The sequence below is a fragment of the Lynx canadensis genome, chromosome A1 (genome assembly GCF_007474595.2).
Source record: "Lynx canadensis isolate LIC74 chromosome A1, mLynCan4.pri.v2, whole genome shotgun sequence".
Classification (NCBI taxonomy): Eukaryota; Metazoa; Chordata; class Mammalia; order Carnivora; family Felidae; genus Lynx; species Lynx canadensis.
In genome coordinates this window covers 211,511,114-211,533,914 of record NC_044303.2, presented here as the reverse complement: position 1 = coordinate 211,533,914, position 22,801 = coordinate 211,511,114, and the positions used below count along the sequence as shown (strand labels likewise).

At 38.2% G+C, this 22,801-nt stretch overlaps 1 protein-coding gene across 1 annotated transcript in view; it reads left to right on the top strand.

The window, feature by feature from the left end:
- The window catches only part of SPEF2 (sperm flagellar 2), a 185,261-nt gene that overhangs the window by 94,617 nt on the left and 67,843 nt on the right, over positions 1 to 22,801 (top strand). The window contains exons 21-25 of the mRNA XM_030331452.2: positions 2,769 to 2,917; positions 8,013 to 8,140; positions 8,224 to 8,362; positions 15,597 to 15,734; positions 19,886 to 20,037. Of these exons, the coding sequence (XP_030187312.1) occupies positions 2,769 to 2,917; positions 8,013 to 8,140; positions 8,224 to 8,362; positions 15,597 to 15,734; positions 19,886 to 20,037 (706 nt within the window). The remainder of the gene's footprint in view (positions 1 to 2,768; positions 2,918 to 8,012; positions 8,141 to 8,223; positions 8,363 to 15,596; positions 15,735 to 19,885; positions 20,038 to 22,801) is intronic.

Genomic DNA, 22,801 nt, shown 5'->3' with positions numbered 1-22,801 from the left:
GTATTGGTATTGGCATTGATCCACTGCTTGCCTTCTGACTTGACTTATATTTGTAGGTGCTACCAGGCCACTTAGCAATAAATGTGATGTCAGTGTTAGAAACTTCAGTCACATTTAACTGAAAGGACATGGAAAAACAGAGGGAAGAAGATAAAAGTCTAATGAAATTGTAATACCTAGCTGTATCCACTGGGACAGTGGCACTTGAAGTGTGGTCCCGGGACCAGTAGCATCCACATCACCTGAGAACTTACTGAAAATACAAATACTTAACCAGACCTGCTGAATCTATAACTCCTGCAGGGGCCCAGCAATTTTGTGTTTTAATAAGCCCTCTGGGGACTTCTGATGATTGCTACAATTGGAGAACCATTAAACTGGAGCCCAAGGCTGATTGCTCTCTGATAGTCATTAAATATCAGAGACATTCAATTATTTCTAATGTATTATTTCTATGCCCCATTCCCCAAAATATTTAAATTGGTTTACAATTTAGAAAAAGAAACATAAATACAAACTACTTCTCTTTCAACATAGAATGGCTACACTGAGGACTAAATGATCCAACTTTCAAGTGAAAGCAGGTCTCTCATTAGAAACTGAAGTTTCCATATGATTGGGTGCATGGTACTAAAAAACAAATGCCCCCTGTTACATTTAAGATACCAATAGATTTTGTTCAAAAGTGACATCCATTTCTATTCTCTATGGCATCGATACATTTTTACTCATTCACATTTTATTTTTCCCTTTAGAATTTTCACTGTTAAAAAATAGATCAAAGTTAAATGGAATCAAAGCAAAATGGCCCCCAAATACTTCCTGGTTCTTCGTTTTCACTGAATGATCATGATATTTAAGAAAATAAGAAAAAAAGAAATTTCAGTCTCACATTTACAATTGCAAAGTTCTTAGAGAAATCCATCTGAAGGTAGCTATACTGTTAGCACTTTTAATTCACAAGAAATTCAGGTCAAATAATGAAAAATCATCATATTGAAATATACATCAAATTATAAACATTGTTGGTTATTGCCTGAACAAAGATTTTCTTAGTTTGTTTTTTTTTTCTAATTTAAAAATGTCTAGATTCAACTTCAGACTGGAATAATGGACAATATTTTTTATAAAGTTTTTGTATTTACTTTTGAGTGAGAGAATGAGCAGGGGAGGGGCAGAGAGAGAGGGAGAGAGAGAGAATCCCAAGCAGGCTCCACACTGTCAGCTCAGAGCCCAATGTGGCGCTTGAACTCACAAACAGTGAGATCATGACCTGAGCTGAAATCAAGAGTCTCACGCTTAACCGACTGAGTAACCCAGGTGCCCCTAATGCATACTATTTTTAAATATATATAACTGAAGTCATCTAAACTATCCATAAGACACAATTGACAATTTCCTTTCTACTTGTAATCAATATATTTTTAACCAGAATTAAAGTTTAAGATGTATTTATTTTTCTAAACGGCATTATCATTAAATAATACTCATTAAGGAAATATAGTTTGGGAAATAAAGTGTTCCCAAATCTATAGACATCTATAAACTGCATCTAAAATTTCAATAATTATTCTGAAGGTAAGTGTAATTTAAACTGACTGAATTTCTAAACCGTAATAACCTTGATCTTTCAAGGAAATATTAGGCTTTCTGAGTTAAGCTACTTTGATCAATCACAGAACCTTTCAGACCGTAAGAGTGCCACACCACTCAACTGGTCTAGATTCCCTTCTTGATGCTCTTGGGGGAAGTGAAGCATATGCCCTTTCTGGATTCTGAACTGAACATTAGGCTTCATTTTTTTCCTCTTCTTTTTCCTCCTCCACCTTCTCCTCGTCCTTTCTTTCTCTTTCCTTTCTCTCCCCTTCTCTCTCTCATGCCTTAATTCAGCCAGGCGATGACACAGCAAGTACCTTCATCCATACTCCCTGACTATAGCAAGAAATAAAGTTTCCCACTCAGAAACCCTCTGTCTCATTCAGGGAATGTGGAGACATTCGGAAGCTGTAATACCCCACCTCCTTCCCCACATCCTTCACTGACTTCCACTGACTTTTCATAGCCTCCTTCCTCCCTGCTCCTCCCCTGAGCTTCAAAAAAACATAAAGAGCATCACTCATATTAGACTTACTTTCTTTCTCATTCTGGATGGAGAATTTAATTTGCCATTACTTGCAAATGTCAATGAAATGTATTTTACAATCTATACTTTGTAAGAACCATATGTTCATTATGAAATCAAGGAAAGAGATAAAAATAAAATGTCAAGTTGCTTTTCATAGCCAACTGGACAAAAGAAATTTAGTAGCTTAAACAAACTGTTACTGGAGGTGCCTGGGTAGCTCAGTTGGTTAAGCATCTGACTCTTCATTTTGGCTCAGGTCATGTTCTCACGGTCCATGGGATTGAGCTCCACTTTGGGCTCTGTGCCGACAGTGTGGAGCCTGCATGGGATTCTCTGTGTCCCTCTCTCTCTGCCCCTCCCCTGCTTGTGCATGCACGCTCTTTCTCTCTTTCTTTCTCTCTCTCTTTCTCTCTCTCTTGCTCATTCTCAAAGTAAATAAACAAACTAAAAAAACCTGTTAGTGGTATTATTGGTTAATTTGGAGGCTGTAGAGAATTGGGGTTTTGATTTTTGATTTGGTAAGGCTCCCCAAAATTGCTTAATGAATTGCATGAAGTCCACAGTAATGCTAGATTTATTCATCTACCAGAATCTGGTTCTGTTCATACAATTGTAGTGAAATGATATAATATGCACGTTTAAGGTTCTCCTAAAGGAAAATCACCAGGAGGGAAAGCATCGGTAAAGAAGTCACCTGCTGATTCTGCAGAGGTGTCACCTACTCCCATAGTGCCACCACCACCTAAGCCAGGATCAGAAGAATGGGTCTATGTGAATGAGCCAATTCCTGAGGTATGGCAGTTTAGATTCAAGCTAGTAGAAGCTAGTCTTTCTATTATTTACAGTAAGATTTACACCATTACTTGCACCATCTAGAAGGCCTTTCACAGCTGGTGATACACATACTCATCAAAAAGCAGAGGTGAATTTTTGAGACTACTCATTGAACTACACTGTATCCTCTACTTTTTCGAGTTTCTGAATCATACTTTGAACTGCTATTGAGTGCTGAAAGCAGAACAAATGGGTTCTGTAAGGACCAATTTTCTCCCCAGGGACAAGCAGAGATGCCGTTTCCTGGAAGAATGACTTTCTCAGAACACATATCCAGCAAATTACAGCCCTCCATCCATGTTCTCATGCAGACATTATAATGCTTTCAAATGAAGTTTAACCTCTGACTTTTTAGAAAGAGAAATTTTTGGAAGCTGACTAAACTAACGAAAGAACAGATAGCTATCTGGACTGAGAACTTTATTTATTTATTTTTTTTTTAATTTTTTTTTTCAACGTTTATTTATTTTTGCGACAGAGAGAGACAGAGCATGAACGGGGGAGGGGCAGAGGGAGAGGGAGACACAGAATCGGAAACAGGCTCCAGGCTCTGAGCCATCAGCCCAGAGCCCGACACGGGGCTCGAACTCACGGACCGCGAGATCGTGACCTGGCTGAAGTCGGACGCTTAACCGACTGCGCCACCCAGGCGCCCCTGGACTGAGAACTTTAAACAGGTACACCCATATGAGGCCAGGAGATACCCCCAGTGAGCCCTGGAAACTCCATTCAGTTCTTTGTTCTCTGACAACCGCAAAACCCAGTCTCCGCCCAGGCAAATCTGGTTGCTTCGATAGATGAATCATATCAAGAAAATCACCAAGAATGGTCTTTAACACTTTTTCAAAGACAAAGAGCTTTGTAAAAGATGAAGCCCCTGTTTTCTACATTGCAATCTTCAGGGAATTCTGAGTGCGGACCATCTATGGCAGGAATCTGAGACACAATCGTGAATTTCAGTGGTTGTGGTGTTGATGTTATTATTGATCTTTCCTAGGGAAATGTCTTATCTTCCAGATCATATTATAAACTCTTTGAGAGAGGGTGGAAAATTGTATTCAATACAGAATCACACACAGTGTAGATTCTTGATAGAGTTCTACTGAATTAATTAATTAGCATTGATAAGGAAGTTAGAACAGAAACTATTTAAAGATGATAACATTAAATGATATAATTATGGATGTATATAATATCATTCAGCCAAACAGAAGCTACTTTTTGAAATAAATATATTTAAAAACTCGTCATAGAATGAGGGTATAGAAGTGGTTGTTGGGAGGGACACCCGGCTCGCTCGGTGAAATAAGCGTCCAGCTCTTGCTCTCAGGGTTGAGAGTTCAAGCCCCATATTGGGCTCCATGCTAGATGTGAAGCCTACTTAAAAATGAAGAGGTTGGGGCGCCTGGGTGGCGCAGTCGGTTAAGCGTCCGACTTCAGCCAGGTCACGATCTCGCGGTCCGGGAGCTCGAGCCCCGCGTCAGGCTCTGGGCTGATGGCTCAGAGCCTGGAGCCTGTTTCCGATTCTGTGTCTCCCTCTCTCTCTGCCCCTCCCCCGTTCATGCTCTGTCTCTCTCTGTCCCAAAAATAAATAAACGTTGGAAAAAAAATGAAGAGGTTGTTGGGAAGGAGATAAAATTAAAATGATCTTATTTGGGAGGGCTTGGGAGGAAGAGACAAAAATATTGAAATCTAATTCTTAACTCCAAACCTTGAAGCTCATGAGAGGGATAAATTCATAGAGGATAAGAAGGAAATAGAGGATAGAAATTAAAAAAAAAAACAAAAAAAACATTAACATTGAGATATGGTACTGGCTTCCATGTAGATATTCTAGCAGTCAGGGTTCTGGCAGAAAGCAGAATTATATTGGTAATTTAAGGAGAGTTAAAGAAAAGGTCAAAAATAAGGGAACATGCTTGGACCTCAAGAGGACCTCTGCATGGAGAGGGCTGTGGCCTTCAGCAGAGGGATGCAGCCACCCACAGTGACGCAGCAGAGAGGAGCAGGCAAATATGTAACCAGACCTCAGTTTCTTTCTGCTCTCACATATCTTTCCCAGGACATGGAGGACGAGGTTGTTTCCTGAAATAGTTCACATAAGTTAGCCTTCCAGGGCGCCGAGCAGCGTGAAGAATGAAGGACAGGAGATTGGTCTGGAGGGACGATGGAAGATATGCAGCACAGAACTCTAGCTCTGGTAACCTAAGCGAAGCCGTGTGGAGAACACATTCTGCTACAGCTAGAAGTAGTCTAGAGCCTAGAAACAAAGCCACCACATGATCCACTTTAGTCCTTTTCCCATCCTAAACTTCTCACACATGGGCTGCAGAGCTTACCTGCCAAACAAGAAGGAAGACAGGTGCCTAGTTAAATTTGAATTTCAGATTATCAATATACTTAGCTGGGCCTCCTATATTTTATCTGGTAAACCTGGTTTTAGGCCTTCCAAGGACTCCATATCTACCTACCTCAGTAGGCATGTGGACAGAGAGAGAAGAAGGGGGAGAAGGAGAAAAGGGAGGGGGGAAGGTATATTGAGAGAGAGAAAGAGAGACAGAAAGAGAGAGAGACAGAGAGGTTGAGAGACTGAGAGAGACTGCTTTCATATCTGGCTCTCCCAGGTGGAGGCAGCAGCCAAGTTTCAGGACAGCCTGGGTCCTTCTCCCTTTGTCGGCCACAGGGGAGGTGCAGAGAGAACCAAGAAGGCAATCAGAGTGAGGGGCTTTTGCACTTTAGCTCCGGAAGCTTTGGTGCATATTTGCTTTGGCAACTGATTTCCTATTATGCTCAGTCTTATCCAATGAAAAGAAGACTATTTAATCGGAAAGTACAGATTTGAATATCTAGGCACATCATATAAGTTCAAGTCCCCAGACCCAGGAAAATTATATCCCAGAGACTGGAGGAACCTACAGACATGATATTATCAATAACCCATAGAAATCACAGAGGATATGGGAGATTCCAGAAGACCAGATGTAGGCAAATACCTAAATATTTAATAAAGGGCTGATGAGATTTAGTAACACATAGACAAATACTCTATACAGTAAGCCCTGACCAAATTTGAGAGAAAATTATTAAAAGCATGACTTCTGAGCATGTATAAACTACAAAAATGATCACCCAGGGGCACCAGGGTGGCTAAGTTAGTTAAGTGTCCAACTCTTGGTTTCAGCTCAGGTCATGATCTCACGGTTTTGTGAGTTTGAGCCCCGCGTCGGGCTCTGTGCTGACAGTTTGGAGCCTGGAGCCTGCTTCAGATTCTGTGTCTCCCTCTCTCTGCCCCTCTCTTGCTCGCACTCTGTCTCTATCTCTCTTTGAAAAATAACTAAACCCAGAGCCCACACAGTTTCACTAAGGCTAAGTCCTGATGAACTGGTCCATTCCTTTTCCTTGAGAGCAAGGTTGCATAGATGGATCAGGGAAAGACCATTAACACAGTATATCTTGAGTTCAAAATAGTATTTGACAATATCTCATAAAGTTCTTATGAATAAATGATAATCTGTGAGCAGGGTGATACTTCAGTTAGGTAACTCGCCATGAACAGAGTGTGAATTAATATATTAAAGTCAACTAGGAGGGAGGTTTAGTAGTAGGCTTATTTAAAATGTTCTTTATTACCATTCTGGATACCTCATCCTTTGAGAGAGAGATCATGAAAGGATAGAAACCAGAGGGGAGAACCAGGAAAGAAAAAGATGTTAAAATAATGTCAGAGGAACATTAAAGGAACTGTAAATGTTTAAGTTAGATAAATGAATACTTCAAATGTTACTGGACATTGAATCATAGACTTTTAGAACCAGATGGAAACATCCAGTCTCCTAAAAATTTAACGATAAAACTGAGTTCAGGTTAAGTCTGATTACATCCATAGTAAAATTTATTGAGGGCCTGTTATGAGCAAATGCCATACTAGAGGCTGGGACTACAAAAACAATCAAGTTTCATCTTGAATCCCATACTACCTACCCTCACTAATGTCCTCAAATATCTGACAGCCTGTCACAGGGAAGACTGTGTGAATTTAGTCTGCCCTTCTCTAAAGGGCACACATAGGGCTGGTAAGTGGAAACTACAAGAAGGCAAGTTTCTGATCAACACAGGGAGAATTTTCCAGTAACATGAGATGTGTGACACTGAAAGGCTTGCCCTGAAATGTCCTGCTTAATGTATCAGTGAGGTCCACAGAGAGATTGGATACTTTACATCCAGTATTTGGCATTTCTCAGTTGGAAAGATTGGCCAAATGATCTCTCAGGTCCTCATGTGTAATTCCCTGATTAAATAAATGCACAGCCAATAAATGAATAACTAGTACACAGAATTTATATTGAATATATTATGTCTTCAATTTTATTTCATTTTGATTATTTCTTGGTTTTGATTGTTTACTTGTTTCATTAAAGATAACATAAAGAAACTTTCTAATTTTTCATGGTGCACACAGCAATGATAATACCACTTGGGTGAATTCAGAGAAATGACTCATTGCCCTGACACAAACACTAGATAGATATTCTCCACGATAGGCAGTTTTCCAACGTAGGCAAAATATGGCATCTATTTATTCAGACAGTAAATATTTCTCAAGCACCTTCTGTGTTCCAGACACTGTGGTACTAATAGGAAAAACTATAGAGAGGTGGATAAAATAACCATTTTTCTTGGCTTTATGAGACTGATATTCTAGAGGTGAATATGGACACATGAATAAGCAGTTGCCATTAATGTCATCACTACTATGAGGGGAGAAGTACAAGGTGCTAAAATAGAACTCCAGAACTTCAGAAGATGACCTTCTAGACCTTTTGGATCACGGAAGGATTTCTGGAAGACATTATGTCTGAACTGAGACACAAAGAATGTATTTGGAATAGGAATTAACTGGGGGAGGAGAGGAGCAGCAAGAAGTTTCACAGAGAATGCTTTAGATAATTGCAGCCACATCTTGGTCCTTTTGCTCAGTATTGCTCTTTTGGCTCAATAATTCAGAAGTATTTTCACTTTGAAATGATTATTTTTATGCTTTACCATTTAACAGGAAATGCCTTCATTTCTAGTACCTTACTGGAAACTAATAGAAAATTCCTATATAGACTCCATCAAAACAGTTCTCAGGCATCTGAGAGAAGGGCAGCATGTTGTGCTTACTTACTTGTATGAGGTTAGGTAAGTAAAGTTTCCAAAGTTAGAATTTTATAGTCTGGAGGCATGTCGTGTAAGATCCATCTCATTCTCTTAATGCCTTACAGAACAAATTTCCAGCAGTTTCTAAAGCGTCCAGATCACAAGCAAAACTTTGTATCTCAGTGGCAGGCTGATTACAACTCTCTTCCTGATGACCTGTGGGATGATGAGGAAACAAAGGCCGAACTACACCAAAGAGTAAATGTAAGGAAATCTGTGACTTATTGCACCAGGGTCTCTACACGCTCAACTATTGTGCTGCAGAACTCTAGCCCATTCCCTTCTTACTTTCGTTAGGTATGAGGATGAGGTGGGAAGTGATTTGAACACTTAACTTGGAAACTTTCTTGGGCAATGGCTCTTCTGGACTTGAATTCAGAATAAGAATATTGTGGCCAACACTTCCAGAAAGAGGAGCCAAGTTCAGCAGAGCCAGAGCATTCTTGGCATCTATTTTGTAGACTCCTAACCCCTTTGTTGGGCATTGTAACTATATTGATGCCTGTTATTAAGCACATGCCTACCTTGATTGCAGTCATAGGGTTGGATGATGTCAGAGAGAAGGGGAATGAGGGAACTTCATGGAAAACCTAAAGGGCTGCCAATATTGAATAGATCCTTTGAGGGAGAGTGCCAAATCTTATACATTGTTGTATCTCCATCAAGCCCAGTACCTGGCACTTGATAGGCTGATTTTCATAAGTTCACACATGGAATATATTACCCTAATGGTTTAGAAAAGGACTTCTGAGGTTCAGGAAGCTTGATGTCAATATCTTACCTTTTGTCTTTCCTGTATAAATTTACAGAGACCCTTATCCTGTCAGAGGAATTCTTTCCCTTGCTGCTACCTTAAGTACAGGTTGCTAGTAGTCAGATCTGATTATAATCTTAATATTTACTTGTACAACAAAAAAAGTGCCAATGTCTACCCCACAAGCCATTCATCTTCTCTATATTTTTTGAACATCAGTCATGATCCCAGCACAGTTCAAGGGTCTGGGGACACAACAGTGAACAAAAAATCTATGACCTCATGATATTTATGTTCTGGTAGCCAAAGACAGAGAATAAGCAATAAACAGGTGAGTGTATAGAATATACAGTGAATATGTCATTGACAGAGCTTTGTGAAGAATAAAAAAGCAGGGCAAGGAAAGGATTGCTGATGTACTATTTTGTCTATGGTAGTTGTGAAAAGGCCCACTGGGAAGGTGACATTTGACAAACTCAGGACAGGAGTGATTGAGTGAGCCATGTAGATATTTGGGGAAAGAGTGTATCAGGCAGAGAGGAAAGTAAAGTCAAAGGCACTGAAGGGGGAGGATGTGTGGTGTGTTTGAAGAACAGTAAGGAGACTGATGTGGCTGGAAGAACAGAGTGAGCAGGCCAGAATGGGTGGTGATGAGGTGAGAGAGATCATGAGGGACCAGATCACCTAAGGCCTTGGAGGTCATTATTAGGATACTGATATTTATCTGAATGGGAACTGAAGCTTTGGCTTCTGGATTTTAAAAGGGTCTTTAGTGGAGTAAAAGTAGCAGGGAGACTAAGTGGGAAACCAATTGGGAAGCTATTGATTGAAATTAAATGAAGGCATTATAGTGATTTGGATGACCAGGGTGCTGGAGAGTTTAACCCAAAAGGTACTGAATTAACAAATGCCCTAGTAAAACCAAAGTATTTTACCTTTTCTTAGACATTCCTTAAGCAATAATTAATAGGTATATAAATGCTAAAACATATCTGTTTTTTCTATCTATTTCCTACCTAATCCTAATGCCAGCCCTCCTGTGTACTTCTTTTCCATATCAGCCAATTGATTGTTGGTAGAATGAGGCGGCTTTTAAATTTTCAATACCTTAAGTGGGATGGATTTTTTTCTAGTTCCAGAAGTACCATATGCTTATTGTAGATACATTAGATATTAAAAAGAAGCAAAATTTAAAATGACAAATCCATAATCCCATTGCCAGTAGTTAACCATTGTTACTACCTTGGTACAATTGTCTTTGCAAAAAAAGTGACTGCAATGAACATATTGCTTTGTAGCATTCTTATTCAACAATAGAACACATTTTCTTTCTCAATAAAAATTTATCTACCTCATCATTCTTACATCTAAGAGATATTTCATTGATGAACTATATCATAATTTAACCATTTCATTAACAAGTATTTGTTTAACATTAACTTTTTATTATAGAAAATTATACAGTAAAATTTCATCCAGCAAAATATTTACCACATCCTCAATTATTTCCTTGGGAAATTTTCTAAAAAAGTGAAATTGCTGAATCTAAAATTGTGCTTACTTTTAAAACACATTTAAAATCTGAAATTTTTTTAAATTGCAAATTATAAAAAATTGACACATTAAAAACTGGCAAATTTCACTCCAAGCTACCGAATATGAGGATGCCAGCAAATATTAGGTTTTATCATTTTTGTTAATCTTTGCCAACTTAATGGATATTAAAACTATGGATATCTTCTGTAATTTGCATTTCAGTTTTTACAATTGAAGTTGACCATTTTTTTCCTGAGTTTAATGGTCATTTATTTTTCCTTCCTGCTGAAGTCTATTTATGATTTCTGCCCATTTTTCTGTTGGGGTGTGCTCTTTTTCTTATTGTTTTCTAAAACTTTTTTTATATTAAGGAGATAAACCATCTGTTGGTCATATGTTACAAATATATTCCCAGGTTCATGTTTGCCTTATATTATTTGAGGAGAGTTTTAATATGCAGAAAGCTTTTAATGTTTATACGGATAAATATGGAAAATGTTTCATTGTAGCTTCTCCTTGTGGTAAATTAAATACTTCTCCACTCCAAAATTATATACAAATGTTCCACTCTTAATACTTTTACAGTTTTATGTTTTACTTTTAAATATTTAAATTATATATTATTTGAATACGGATCTCATTTTATCTTTTTCAAAAAGTTAATCAATTCGTCTGATAAGACTCTCAAATATATCACACACAGTTGTATATGATATTTATGTATATGTGGATTTCTAAGTATGTGGTTATCTATCTACTTGGTTTTGTATGGTGGATATGCCCCCCCCTTTTTTTTTCTTGACTTACTATTAGACATGAAAGAATAGAAATGAATATAACTTCAAAAATAAGCTAGAAAGTAAACCTGAGAAAAAGAAAGGAATTAATAAGAATAAACCTGAAATTGACAATATAGGAGGTTTAAAAATATTAAACTTGGGGCACCTGGGTGGCTCGGTCGGTTGGGCGTCCGACCGGCTCAGGTCATGATCTCACGGTCCGTGAGTTCGAGCCCCGAGTTGGGCTCTGTGCTGACAGCTCAGAGCCTGGAGCCTGTTTCAGATTCTGTGTCTCCCTCTCTCTCTGCTCCTCCCCAGTTCATGCTCTGTCTCTCTCTGTCTCAAAAATAAATAAAAGTTAAAAATATTTTTTTTTAAATATTAAACTTAAAATATCAATTCAAGCGATAAAGTAGAGAAGATTTTGATAAAAATAGTCAAAGAAGGAAAAAAAAAACTTTCCCTTTAGTAGGGCTTTGGATAGACCCCACAGTTTTTAACTACATATTTTCAAATATAATTAATTACCAAATAGTGTCTAATTGCAGTACTGATATTTTCATTGGCCACATAATTATTCTTAAAAATGCTTTGTTTTATTTCCAGGTGACAAATGTTGTTATTACTTTAAACTTTGTCCCCTGCTTCAATTCTGTTGCATTGTGATCAGAGACTTGGGTATTTAGAATTTTGATTTTAGTTAATTTTATAGAATTTTGATTTTAATTAATTTTAAAAATATTTCAAATTTATCATAATTTTTCAGTTGTCTGAAATGTGAAAAATTTCTGTTTATATTTCATGGGCACTAGAAAACAACATATAGTCTCTATTTAGAAGACTCAAAGTTTTGGCCCAGTTAACATTGCTAATGTCATTAGAATGCTTTTTAGCAGTGGATTCTTTGCAGTAGCATATTGTAGAGAAACTTGTAAAGTTTAAAAAAATAATCCCGCCTTTGCTTCAGACCCTATGTCCTAAGTCAGGTTTAGGATGGGCCCTTATATTACTTTCATTTTTTTAAAGCATAAGTATTCTGATTGAAACAATTACTGTATTCTTTTTTTTTTTTTTTAACATTTTTGTACCTACATAATCTTGCAAAAACGAATGAAAGTGGGTTAAAACCCCCTGTCATGGTTACGTTTCTATCCATTTTCCTTGCTATATCTTTTGCTCTATAGGTTTTAATGTAGCGCCAGTAATCAGTAAACTGAACATGTGTATGTGCTGGCACTGTCTTGTTTCACCCTCAGGACAACCCTCTGGGGTGGGAACGAGTAATAGTCACATTTTATGGATGAAGAAATATGGTAAAGAGATAGTAAGCCTCACAGCTGGAATCTGAACCCACGCTGCCAGACTCCCCAGACCATGAACCGTTCATTAAACGGTTTCTCTGACATAGTGATATTTGATGTGAAGAAACATGATAACTTATCTCTTCATGGTCTCCTACACTCTCTATAGTGTAAAATAACCATCGTTGCCCCCAAACAACTACTTTTGTACTGAATTCTACTGTATCCGATAACAATACTGTGAACCTTGTTTTATTTCTTATTTGTATTTGTCTCATCTAAGTTTTGACTTTGCACCTTTTTGTGTCATTTTGTTTTATGTGAGACTCTAATAAGCACCATATAAGTTGAATTTGGTCTTTTGACCCGACGAAATCCTTTAAAACTTTTGTAAAAGGAGGAGGAGCTAGGATGGCAGAGTAGTAGGGGAACCCTGGGGTTGTCTCAGCCCTCGAGCACAGCCAGATCAACATCAAATCATTTTGAACACCTAGGATATCAATCTGAGGATTAAGAGAACAATCTGCATAATTCGAAGGAGAGAGCATGGCAGCTTCTCTTAACAAGCAGACTAAAACATAACCAAAACTGACCAAAGGACCTGGTTTCCTTTATTTTTGTAATTTATTAGTTTTTATTATTTTTTCCTCCGAAATGACAAGACAGAGGAATTCACCCCAAAAGAAAGAACAGGAAGAAATGACAGCCAGAGATTTAATCAATACAGATATAAGTAAGGTGTCTGAACTAGAATTTAAAACAACAATTATAAGAATTCTATCTGGGCTTGAAAAAAAAGCATAGAAGACGCTAGAGAATCCCTTTCTTCAGAGATAAAAGAGTTAAAATCTAGTTGGGCCCAAATTAAAAATGCTATAACTGAGATGGAAACGTGAATGGATGGATGCCAAGACTGAGGATGGACAAAGAGAGGAACAACTTAGTGATACAGAGGATAAAATTATGGAAAATAATGAAGCTGAAAAGAAAGGTAGACTTAGGGAACTCAGTGACTTCTTAAAACAGAATAACACTCGTATAAGAGTCCCAGAAGATGAAGAGAGAAAAATGGGCAGAAGGTTTATTTGAGCAAATTATAGCTGAAAACTTACCTAATCAGAGGAAGGGCACAGACATCAAAATGCAAGAAGTACAAAGAACTCCCATTAAATTCAACAAAAGTTGGCCATCGCCAAGGCGTATCAGAGTCAAATTCATAACAATTTTGTAAAAGTGTTCATTTTTAATGATTTTTGTCTGCATAACCTTCACAATTAATAGCCATGAGTTTTTCTTAAATACAACACACCTATGATTATTAAGGGATATTTAATAACTCCCTAATTCTTTCCAAACAACACGTGAAAACCAGCCATGCCTCTGGGTATCCCAGACCATCTCTATGCTTGGTAAATGTCTTTGTTCTTGGCTTGTTTCATTCCAATTCTGAGAAGTTATTGGAGAGGTTCTCCTATTGCATTGTCCTCACTCTGCCATCAGAAATCTGAGCCACCCAGACGCTAGTACTTGCCAAGTCTTCACAGTGAGGCAGGAGAAAAAGGGAACTCTTCTAGCTCTCATAAATGTACAAATGCTTGGTAGACACAGCCTGTACTCACTGAATGTCTGACAGAGTATTGTGGAAAGACCATGGAGATACCAAGATCAGCTCTAAGATAATGGTGCATTGTTCTAATACTTAGAATATGGCTTCAAAAGTGGCTGTGATATTTTCATTTTATATGCAGTTCCCTGGAGGTAACAAACCAATATGTTAATTGTTTCAGTGACATAGTATCACAGAAATAAAACCTACTGGGGGCACTGGAATCAAACCGATTGCATTAAGATTCCTGACTCTACCACATTGAAGCCAGAGCCAAGTGACTTAACCTCTCTGGGCATCCATTTACTCACCGGAATTTACTTCCTGGTTATTGTTGGGATTAGCAGAGTAATCAATGTGAAGCACTTAACACAACGCCCAACACAGACTAATGTTCAATAAATTATTAGTATGAAAACTGTCACATTTTAATTGACTGTACATATTTCATTAATGGTATATTTTATTAAACAGATTTTATTGCTATGAATATTATATTCTTATAAGATTATATTAGTTTTTATTAACTGAGGAATTATTGTATGCTAAATACTATGCTAAGTGCTTTATATACATAAACTAATTTATTCTATATTGCACATCCAAAAAGTAAGTTTCAGACAAAGTAACTGAGACCTGAAATACAGGTGTGTATTACCCAGCACCACAGGCTCATGTCTTGGATCTACCACTTACTCACTGTGTGACATTAGGAAAATAACCTCTCTGTGACTCATCTGCAAAATGAAGATAATAATAGTACCTCAGATTGTTGCGAGGCATTAAATGAGTTGGTATAAGTACAGTGACATATTCTGACACTCTAACACACGTAGAAAGACCTCAGTGCATAGTAAATAGTGTTAGTTTTTTTACATCAATGGCAGACCTGGGATCTTGCAAAGATTTTTTTTATTTTTATTTATTTATTTATTTATTTAGTTAGTTAGTTAGTTATTTTACTGCTAGCTCTTTAGTGAAAAGCTTAGATTTGAACAGTCCTATTAAGCTCAGACAGCAGTTCTTGGTGAATGACATGCCGCACTCATGATTAACGAATGAGCCCGTGCCCTTGGATTAAATATGGCTGCATATTTCTTCCACCGACAATTCGTCATTTCCCCCCAAATTCCCTGAAAGGACTTTTTCAACTAAGAAAATTTCCTGTGAAAGGATTAGAATACTACATAACACATAGCCACCCGTGACTAAAGTGAATTGTAGTGGGTTTGTGCTAGATGTGGGCATATGATTTGGTGAGCTGGTCTTACAAAGGAAAGGCCTGGCATAGGGTAGAAGCAAAATAAAAAGTTGTTGAATGAAGAAATAAAATACATGAGTGCATTAGGTCCAATCTTCTTTGGAGATGTTTTTAAGACAGGCAAAGGATTCCAGTTTTATTACACTGAGGTGATTTGAGCCGTGATTCTAAAGCATAACAGCGATGTCTCTTTCTGCTCAGGATTTACGAGACCGCCTGTGGGACATCTGTGATGCCCGGAAGGAAGAGGCAGATCAGGAGCGTCAGGATATCATTAACCAGAGCTGGTTGCAGGACACCATCGGAATCACGATGAACCATTTCTTCTCACTGATGCAGGTAAGAGCTGCTGTCAACGACACAGACTCTCGCCTCCCCAGCTATGTCCTGTCCCTTCCTTTGGAAGCATGAGGGGCCCATTCAGGCTCACTTTACTCACAGCACTCTGCCTGGCCTGAGCTCCAACTTGCCGAAGAAGTTAGCTGAAATAAATCATTTGGGCCCTGGGCCAAACAAGCACCAGAACTGGGAGCATCCAAAGCAACCACTGACCAGCTTAGAACAGTGGAGAGTGGCAGGAGAGGTAGTGTCTATACTGGTTGTTACCTTGTCAGCCTCTGTGGACACCCAGAGTGGCCAGCAGAAGCCCAGGAAAGCAGCCCTGCCAGAGAGCATGGGCTAAGTCAACGTCAGCAGGCATTCGATTCCAGAAAAAAGTTTTATGTCAGGATTGAAAAAAAAAAAAAAACACCATTCACCAGAACAACCTCATTAACTTATATTTGCAGCCTGTTAAATAAAAATATTGCACCAGACAAGAAGTTAGGCTTTGCTCTTTTTCCAAGACTATTGCCAACAATAGGAGAGAGCACACGCCAAGTCTGGATACCCAGCATTGCCAAGAGGAAGAGCTAGAGAGAGTTGGAGAGCTGGAGTGTAGTCCTTAGTACAGAACCCATCTGTACTTGCTGATTGGCCTTGCCTAAAGGAAGAGTAAGCTTTCTCCTACCTTCGCTACAGAAGGTACTTTTACCACTGGGAACAAGGCTCCTCCACTCCCAGACGAACTGGCAGAGAGAGGCGCTATCTTCCTCGATGCCTAACATTTCAAAGGGATGGTGCCCAGATACTTAGTAAAGGCAGTTTTAAGTTCTAAAACTGGCAAGAAGCTTTTGAAAAGATTTATACCTCAAATGGACAGAGCAAAGATTTACAATAAGTTTTCTAGAGTAAATAAGAAAAGGGATGTCAGGAGTCAAGACTTAGGAAGAAGACTGTACAGTCTAGCCAAGCTGAGGGGCATAGGAAGGTTGTCTTGGTCAAGTTGTGTCTACCTAAGTACTGTTTCCTAAGAGAATAGCAGTGACGGTAGAGAATGGAAAAGGATACATTTTTAGTCTTCAACTGACTGACTTACATGAGAAGATATTATAGGAGAGGAGAATATTTAGCTGACGGTCTGAGCTAGCACACAGTAGGTGTTTAATACATGCTCATTCAACTAATGACTGCGAATGCGGATACTTCCAACCTTCAGAGGGACAAGCCCATGATGCATGGGCAGCTTGGACCACAGGAGGCCTGAAAAGTCAGCAGAAACCTGAGGTGCAGGAGCAGCCTCACTGACTATAAGCTCTGGGATCCAGGCATGGGTTGTATAAAGGATTACAACGAGCCACCTAAGCAGCCTGATCCACCCAGGCAGCCTGTGCCACCTCAGGTAGCATTCCTTAAGCACCAGTTTAGGCAAGCAGAGACTGGCTGTTAGAACGGTGCATCAGAAGCTTGTGGCGGAAATAACTGAAATCCAGTGGCAAAGCGAATAGAGAATCTTTGTGAATCATTTCTCATTAGTCCCAGCAGTACTGCCTCTTGTGGGGAATGGCATGACTTACCTCTCAGCAATACCTAGATTTAAGGATCTCGTCCTGAGAAGCCAAATCCACTTCTAAAGCGAACTAGGAGGAAAGAAGATAAAGGAAAGGACACTAAATAAAAGCTGCTATTTATTAATTCCTTACTCTTTCCTCCATACGTGCCAAGCACTGCTCTATGGACTTTCACATAGGTTACGTGAAACCTTCCCAACAACCCTATGCTGTAGCTTCTGTTATAATCCTCATTTGACAGATGAGGAAACTGAGGCAGACATAAGTGGAATGATTTGCCCGATGGCACACAATCAGTAAGTGAGAGAGCAGGGATTGGGACTGAGGAAGCCTAACTCCCAAACCAGTGCTCCTAATCACCGTTGTATCATCAACACTGCTCAGATAGTTGAAGGCCTGCTACATGGAATAGCAAGGAAACTCATTCTGCACTGGATCAATAGGATTCTTATAAAAACCAAAGATGGAATTCTCAGGAAGTGGATGTCAGTTTGATAAATGAAGAAAGAACCTAACGATTAGAACTGTCTGTCAAATAACAGACTTTGGAAGCAACTGAGCTGCTGGACAAGGAAACTCATAAGCAGAAGTTTGCACATGTTTATGGAGGGCTAGGGGAAAGAATCCTTGTGAAGTCTTCAAGGGCCTGCAGTACTGAGTAACAAACAGCTAGACGAGCATTTCCCAAAGTGGGTTCCATGGAACACTAGTTTTACACAATGGTTCACAGAAAAAGGACTCAGCAATCAAATGAGATTGGGAAGTACAAAATACTCTACACTTCCCTCTCCCCTGGGAGATGGACAAGTATATTGACATATTAGGACACCATGATGGCCTGCCATAAAGAAACGTTTTGATAAGTCAACCCAGCATTTCTGAAACTATTCGACATTGTAAAGTTTTTGTTTGTTTTTATCTCCGGCAGGGTACTCATTAACAGCCTACAGGACAAGTTTTCTACACAATAAATTTTAGAAAATGCTGTGCTAGATGATTCTCTAACATTCTCTTCAAAACTAGGATTCTGTATCTCAGCACGACAAATGCAAACACTTATTATCACACTGTGAGATTTGTCCATATATGAATATTTTAAAACTTAATTTGGTTGCTATGCAAGAAAAGAAAAATATTTAGTTTTCTTAATAATTTCAAAATACTAGTTCGAAAAGTTCAATGTACGTTTATATTTAAAATCCAAATATTTAAAACATGCTCGATAATTTAAAACAATATATGAATGGCAATTTTGTTTTATAATGTAGACTCAGTTTAACCAAGTGAACATCTTCCTGTTTCAGTCATTTTCTTGGAAAAGTTTAATAATGTGCAAGGCACCTTTCAGGAGCACTTTGGCTTACCCTTTTTTGTATCAAAAACAAATCTATTGAAACTGGTTTTGTCTTCTGTTGTAGACTACAGTGTGAAAGCCTTTATTTATTCTAAACTGTGAATGTGGCAGTCAGTACAAGACTATGTCTTAATGTTTTAAGAAATAAATGGCAACATTAATTGCTTGACAAATATTCATGAGTATCCTTGGGTTAGGTTCAGCTAAGGGCTTTGAACACTAGGTCAGTTTTGTTCTTTTTGGAAAAGATGCTTTCTATAATTAACTATGTATCATGGAATACTTCTGCAGAAGAGCTTCAATCTTTAGGCCCTCAGGTACTGGTTTAAGTAGCCCTACTAATCAAAGCAAAGTCTGGATGTCATGTTTATACTACCAAAGAGCAGTGTGAACATGCCAGCTGCTCTGAGACCTAATGGGAGAATGGGCTGAAAAACTCATGGTCTACATTTGTGTGTTTGGCACTCACTATACATGCATTTCCTCATTACTGCAAAGGGAAATGGCCTGGCTGGCCGGGAGTCCCTTGTGAATAACTGATGCTTGACTTATCACCAACTCCTCTGTGTTCTCCATTTTGCTCAAGGCAGGACTGGCAAAGTCAACAGATGGGTTTTGCTGTGAGCCTGGAGGAATGATCTCATATTCTACACCTATTGAGCAAGAACAGAAACTGTGAAGAGAGAACTATCTGTTACCACTTTGCCTTCCCATGTCATTTCTCCACAACTATGTTTCATAGTCCTAGAGGACCAAAACCTAGTCTCTATTTTGTACTTCAATTTTTTGTTTTTGTATCTGCATCTGTGTATGTATTTATCCTATTTTTGGCATCTCTCAAATCAACTAATTTGTTACCTCTGGTAGAAGACATTCACGTATTTGGTAATGTATCGGTTGGTTGAATATACAGGACACAGGAATTCTTAATGTCAAAATAATGCATAATATACACTACTTCAGGCATCATACATACTGTAATCTTTTGTCACAATATCAAGAGGCATAGAAATGCCATCTTCTTAAGTGGAATTATACTCAATGAGTACAGAGAGCACAAAGTCACCAGTTATCTTTAATTTTTATGACATTTTAGATATACACTTATAGCTAATTCTCTTTCTTAATTTCCAGAAAATTGATTTCAACTGAAATATTTTAAAATAGTGCTTACAGAACTTAGATGGGAAATATGTACAGATCAGCTTGCTCATTCTTGGGTATTGACAGTCATTTTGCTATTAAAGGCAGAATTGAACCGTTTCGAAGATACAAAGAGATTCCTTCAAGATTATTACAGGGGAATGGAAGGCAAAATCCCAATCGACGACAATAAGAGATTTACTCGAGTCCCATTGGTCCAAGTGGATACTAGAGACATTTCAGAAAGCCAACATAGGTAAGGCAGGCTATCGTGTTCCACTATACTTGGTTTGAATTAAAAATTTGTGATTTTAAGTTGAATACTGCTAATAAAAACCACACTCCTGGGTGCCTGGGTGGCTCAGTTGGTTAAGCGTCTGACTTCGGCTCAGGTCATGATCTCACGATTTGTGGGTTCAAGCCCCGCGTCGGGCTCTGTGCTGATAGCTCAGAGCCTGGAGCCTGTTCCGGATTCTGTCTCCCTTTCTCTCTGCCCCTCCCCTGCTCACACTCTGTCTCTGTCTCTCTCAAAAATAAATAAACATTAAAACACACACACACACACACACACACACTTCTGTATCTGCACATCAAAAATCCAAAAAAGCTCTAAAAAGTGAAAATTTTTCTAACTTCAACTTAAGACTACTGATATGCATTATTATCTAAATTATGGTGACTACTCACTTTGCTGCAGAAGTATAGTGCATTTTATTATGAAGTGCTTCCAATGGAGTCTGCTGGGGATAGTATATATAAATTTTCAATTCTGGAAAACTTTTGGTCTAAGGGTTTTCAATAAGGAATCATGAATCTCTACCACTTTTATGAAAGGTTCCAAGCACTGTGTGTGTGTGTGTGTGTGTGTGTGTGTGTGTGTGTGTTACATGTAAATGAAAATGGAAGAGGTTATGAGTCTTCTTTTACAGGTAAACATAATGGAGAAACAGTGAAGGCTCAGTCATATGTGATCATGACTTCATGAGACTGAAAGGCTTGTCAATAGTCTAACATCAGATTCCTGCCAGAGCAAGAGAATAAAGAATTATATTTTCAAACACTCCCATGCAATACAAAAGTTTGTAAATCATTGCTTTTATAGACCCAATGGGTGGGGGCAGGGGAAGGGCAAGATCCCAAACCCAGAGAAGCTATGAGCAAATAGAAAAAATGTTTTTAAGAAATAGGGAGTGGGAGTAGTAGCAATTCCTATGATGTGGGTCTCAACTGTAAAACGTTAAATGTGCAAAAGGTAAGAATTAAAATAAATTAAGGTAACAAAAATAAAATAAAAAATCCTTAAAATTAAATGATTAATTGAAATAAGCTAATAAAATAGCATTAAGAATTAAAGTAATATTTTCTCATGACCCATAAGGAGGTCATGGGAAAATAAGAATCAATAAATACGAAGAGGGGAAAAAAAAGAAGTTAGATTTTAAGAATAATACACATGCTGAACATTAAATTTAGATCTCCAAAGATATGATATGTATTGTAGCTGGAAAGTACTATGTGTACTTTATAAGCTTTCTCAAGTCAATGCAGGTACATGTCGCACAGATTAAATATGATATAGTGAATATGTTTTGAAGACAGACAGATCTGGTTTCAGTCCTGGGTCTGTTACTTACTAGGTGTATGTGAGTAAATTAAAATAATTTATTTTGGGGGAAAAGTCACCCCAACTCTCTTAAGCCTTGGTTTCCTTATCTATAAAGTAAGGCTGTTGTGAACATTACAGAAAATGAAATCTTCAAAGCACTGAGGACCACGTTAGGGAATCAGAAGACTTGAGATCTAGTCTCAATAATCTCAAAAAGTGGTGACTATTATTATTGAATGTTATAACAATAACTTACATGCACTATTTTAATGATAAGTATTGCGTGTCCTTGCTTTGTTTTATCATCCCATGTACCAAGAAGGATTTGAGATGACCTGAACACAATATGGTTATACATAAGATCTGAGACCCATTTCTTCTCTCTAGATTTCCTCCATCTAATCCCACTGTGTCCCAATCATGCCCACGTGTAAGCAGGAAAATACAAGAAGGAAAGTTTGTACCTACTTCTTGGTACAAATACAAGAGAAATGTGTAACTCAGCAAGCTGCTGAAAGAGAACTTTGAAAAGCCAATAATAAAAAATTCCACAGGCAATATGAACCATCAGAGCCATTTAAAGAGGCCAAGTTCCAATGTCTACGGTAGCAGTGCATTCTGTTCTTAGCACAAAATAGCAAGTTAGGCATACTGGGGAAGCTATTAAAGTTGGTTAGCAGAATAAAACAGGCAAAAGAACAGGCCGTTCTTATTTTCTGCAAAACAACTGTGCACCAATCTCAACCTCAAATCACTGCTTTGAGTATCTACTAAAACTCTCAATCAATGTATCAACCAATCAACCAATCAGCTACAGTCTCTTTAACATATATAAGGGAAGCAAGCACACTGTCAAGCATTTTCACATAGCTGTCTATTTTATTCCTGTAACAACAACAACATAATAGTAAATAATAATTGATGAATAATAATTAGCGGTTGCTAAGAATTAGTAACAACAGTAATAGTAGTAGTCTTATGTTTGTATTATTCAAGGGAAGGAACTTCAGAAAGGAGCCCCAGTTTGTATCTATTGATAGTGACAGAACTATAGCTAGGCCAGAATTTTTTCCAGTAAATGAATTCTAACCCCAAATTTTATTTCTAAATGATATGCCACCACTGCTGTCCTCCAAAGCACGGTGTTAGGAAATGCTTGTTGGACTATATTAAACATTTAGAGATGATCACACAAATTTTACCTTAACTTGTTAGACACATGAATTTCAGTGTTTCAGTGACAGATTTAGCATTACTTGATTGTTAAAATGTAAATTGTCCTGTGGGTAGATGTATGCGGCATTGAAGCACCTTAGCACACCCCCTCCAAGTACTATAAGAATCAAAGAGCCAAGCTCAAGAAACCACATCTAATGCTTCAAAACTAGACCAAGCTAATTGTTTGGTGGAGTTC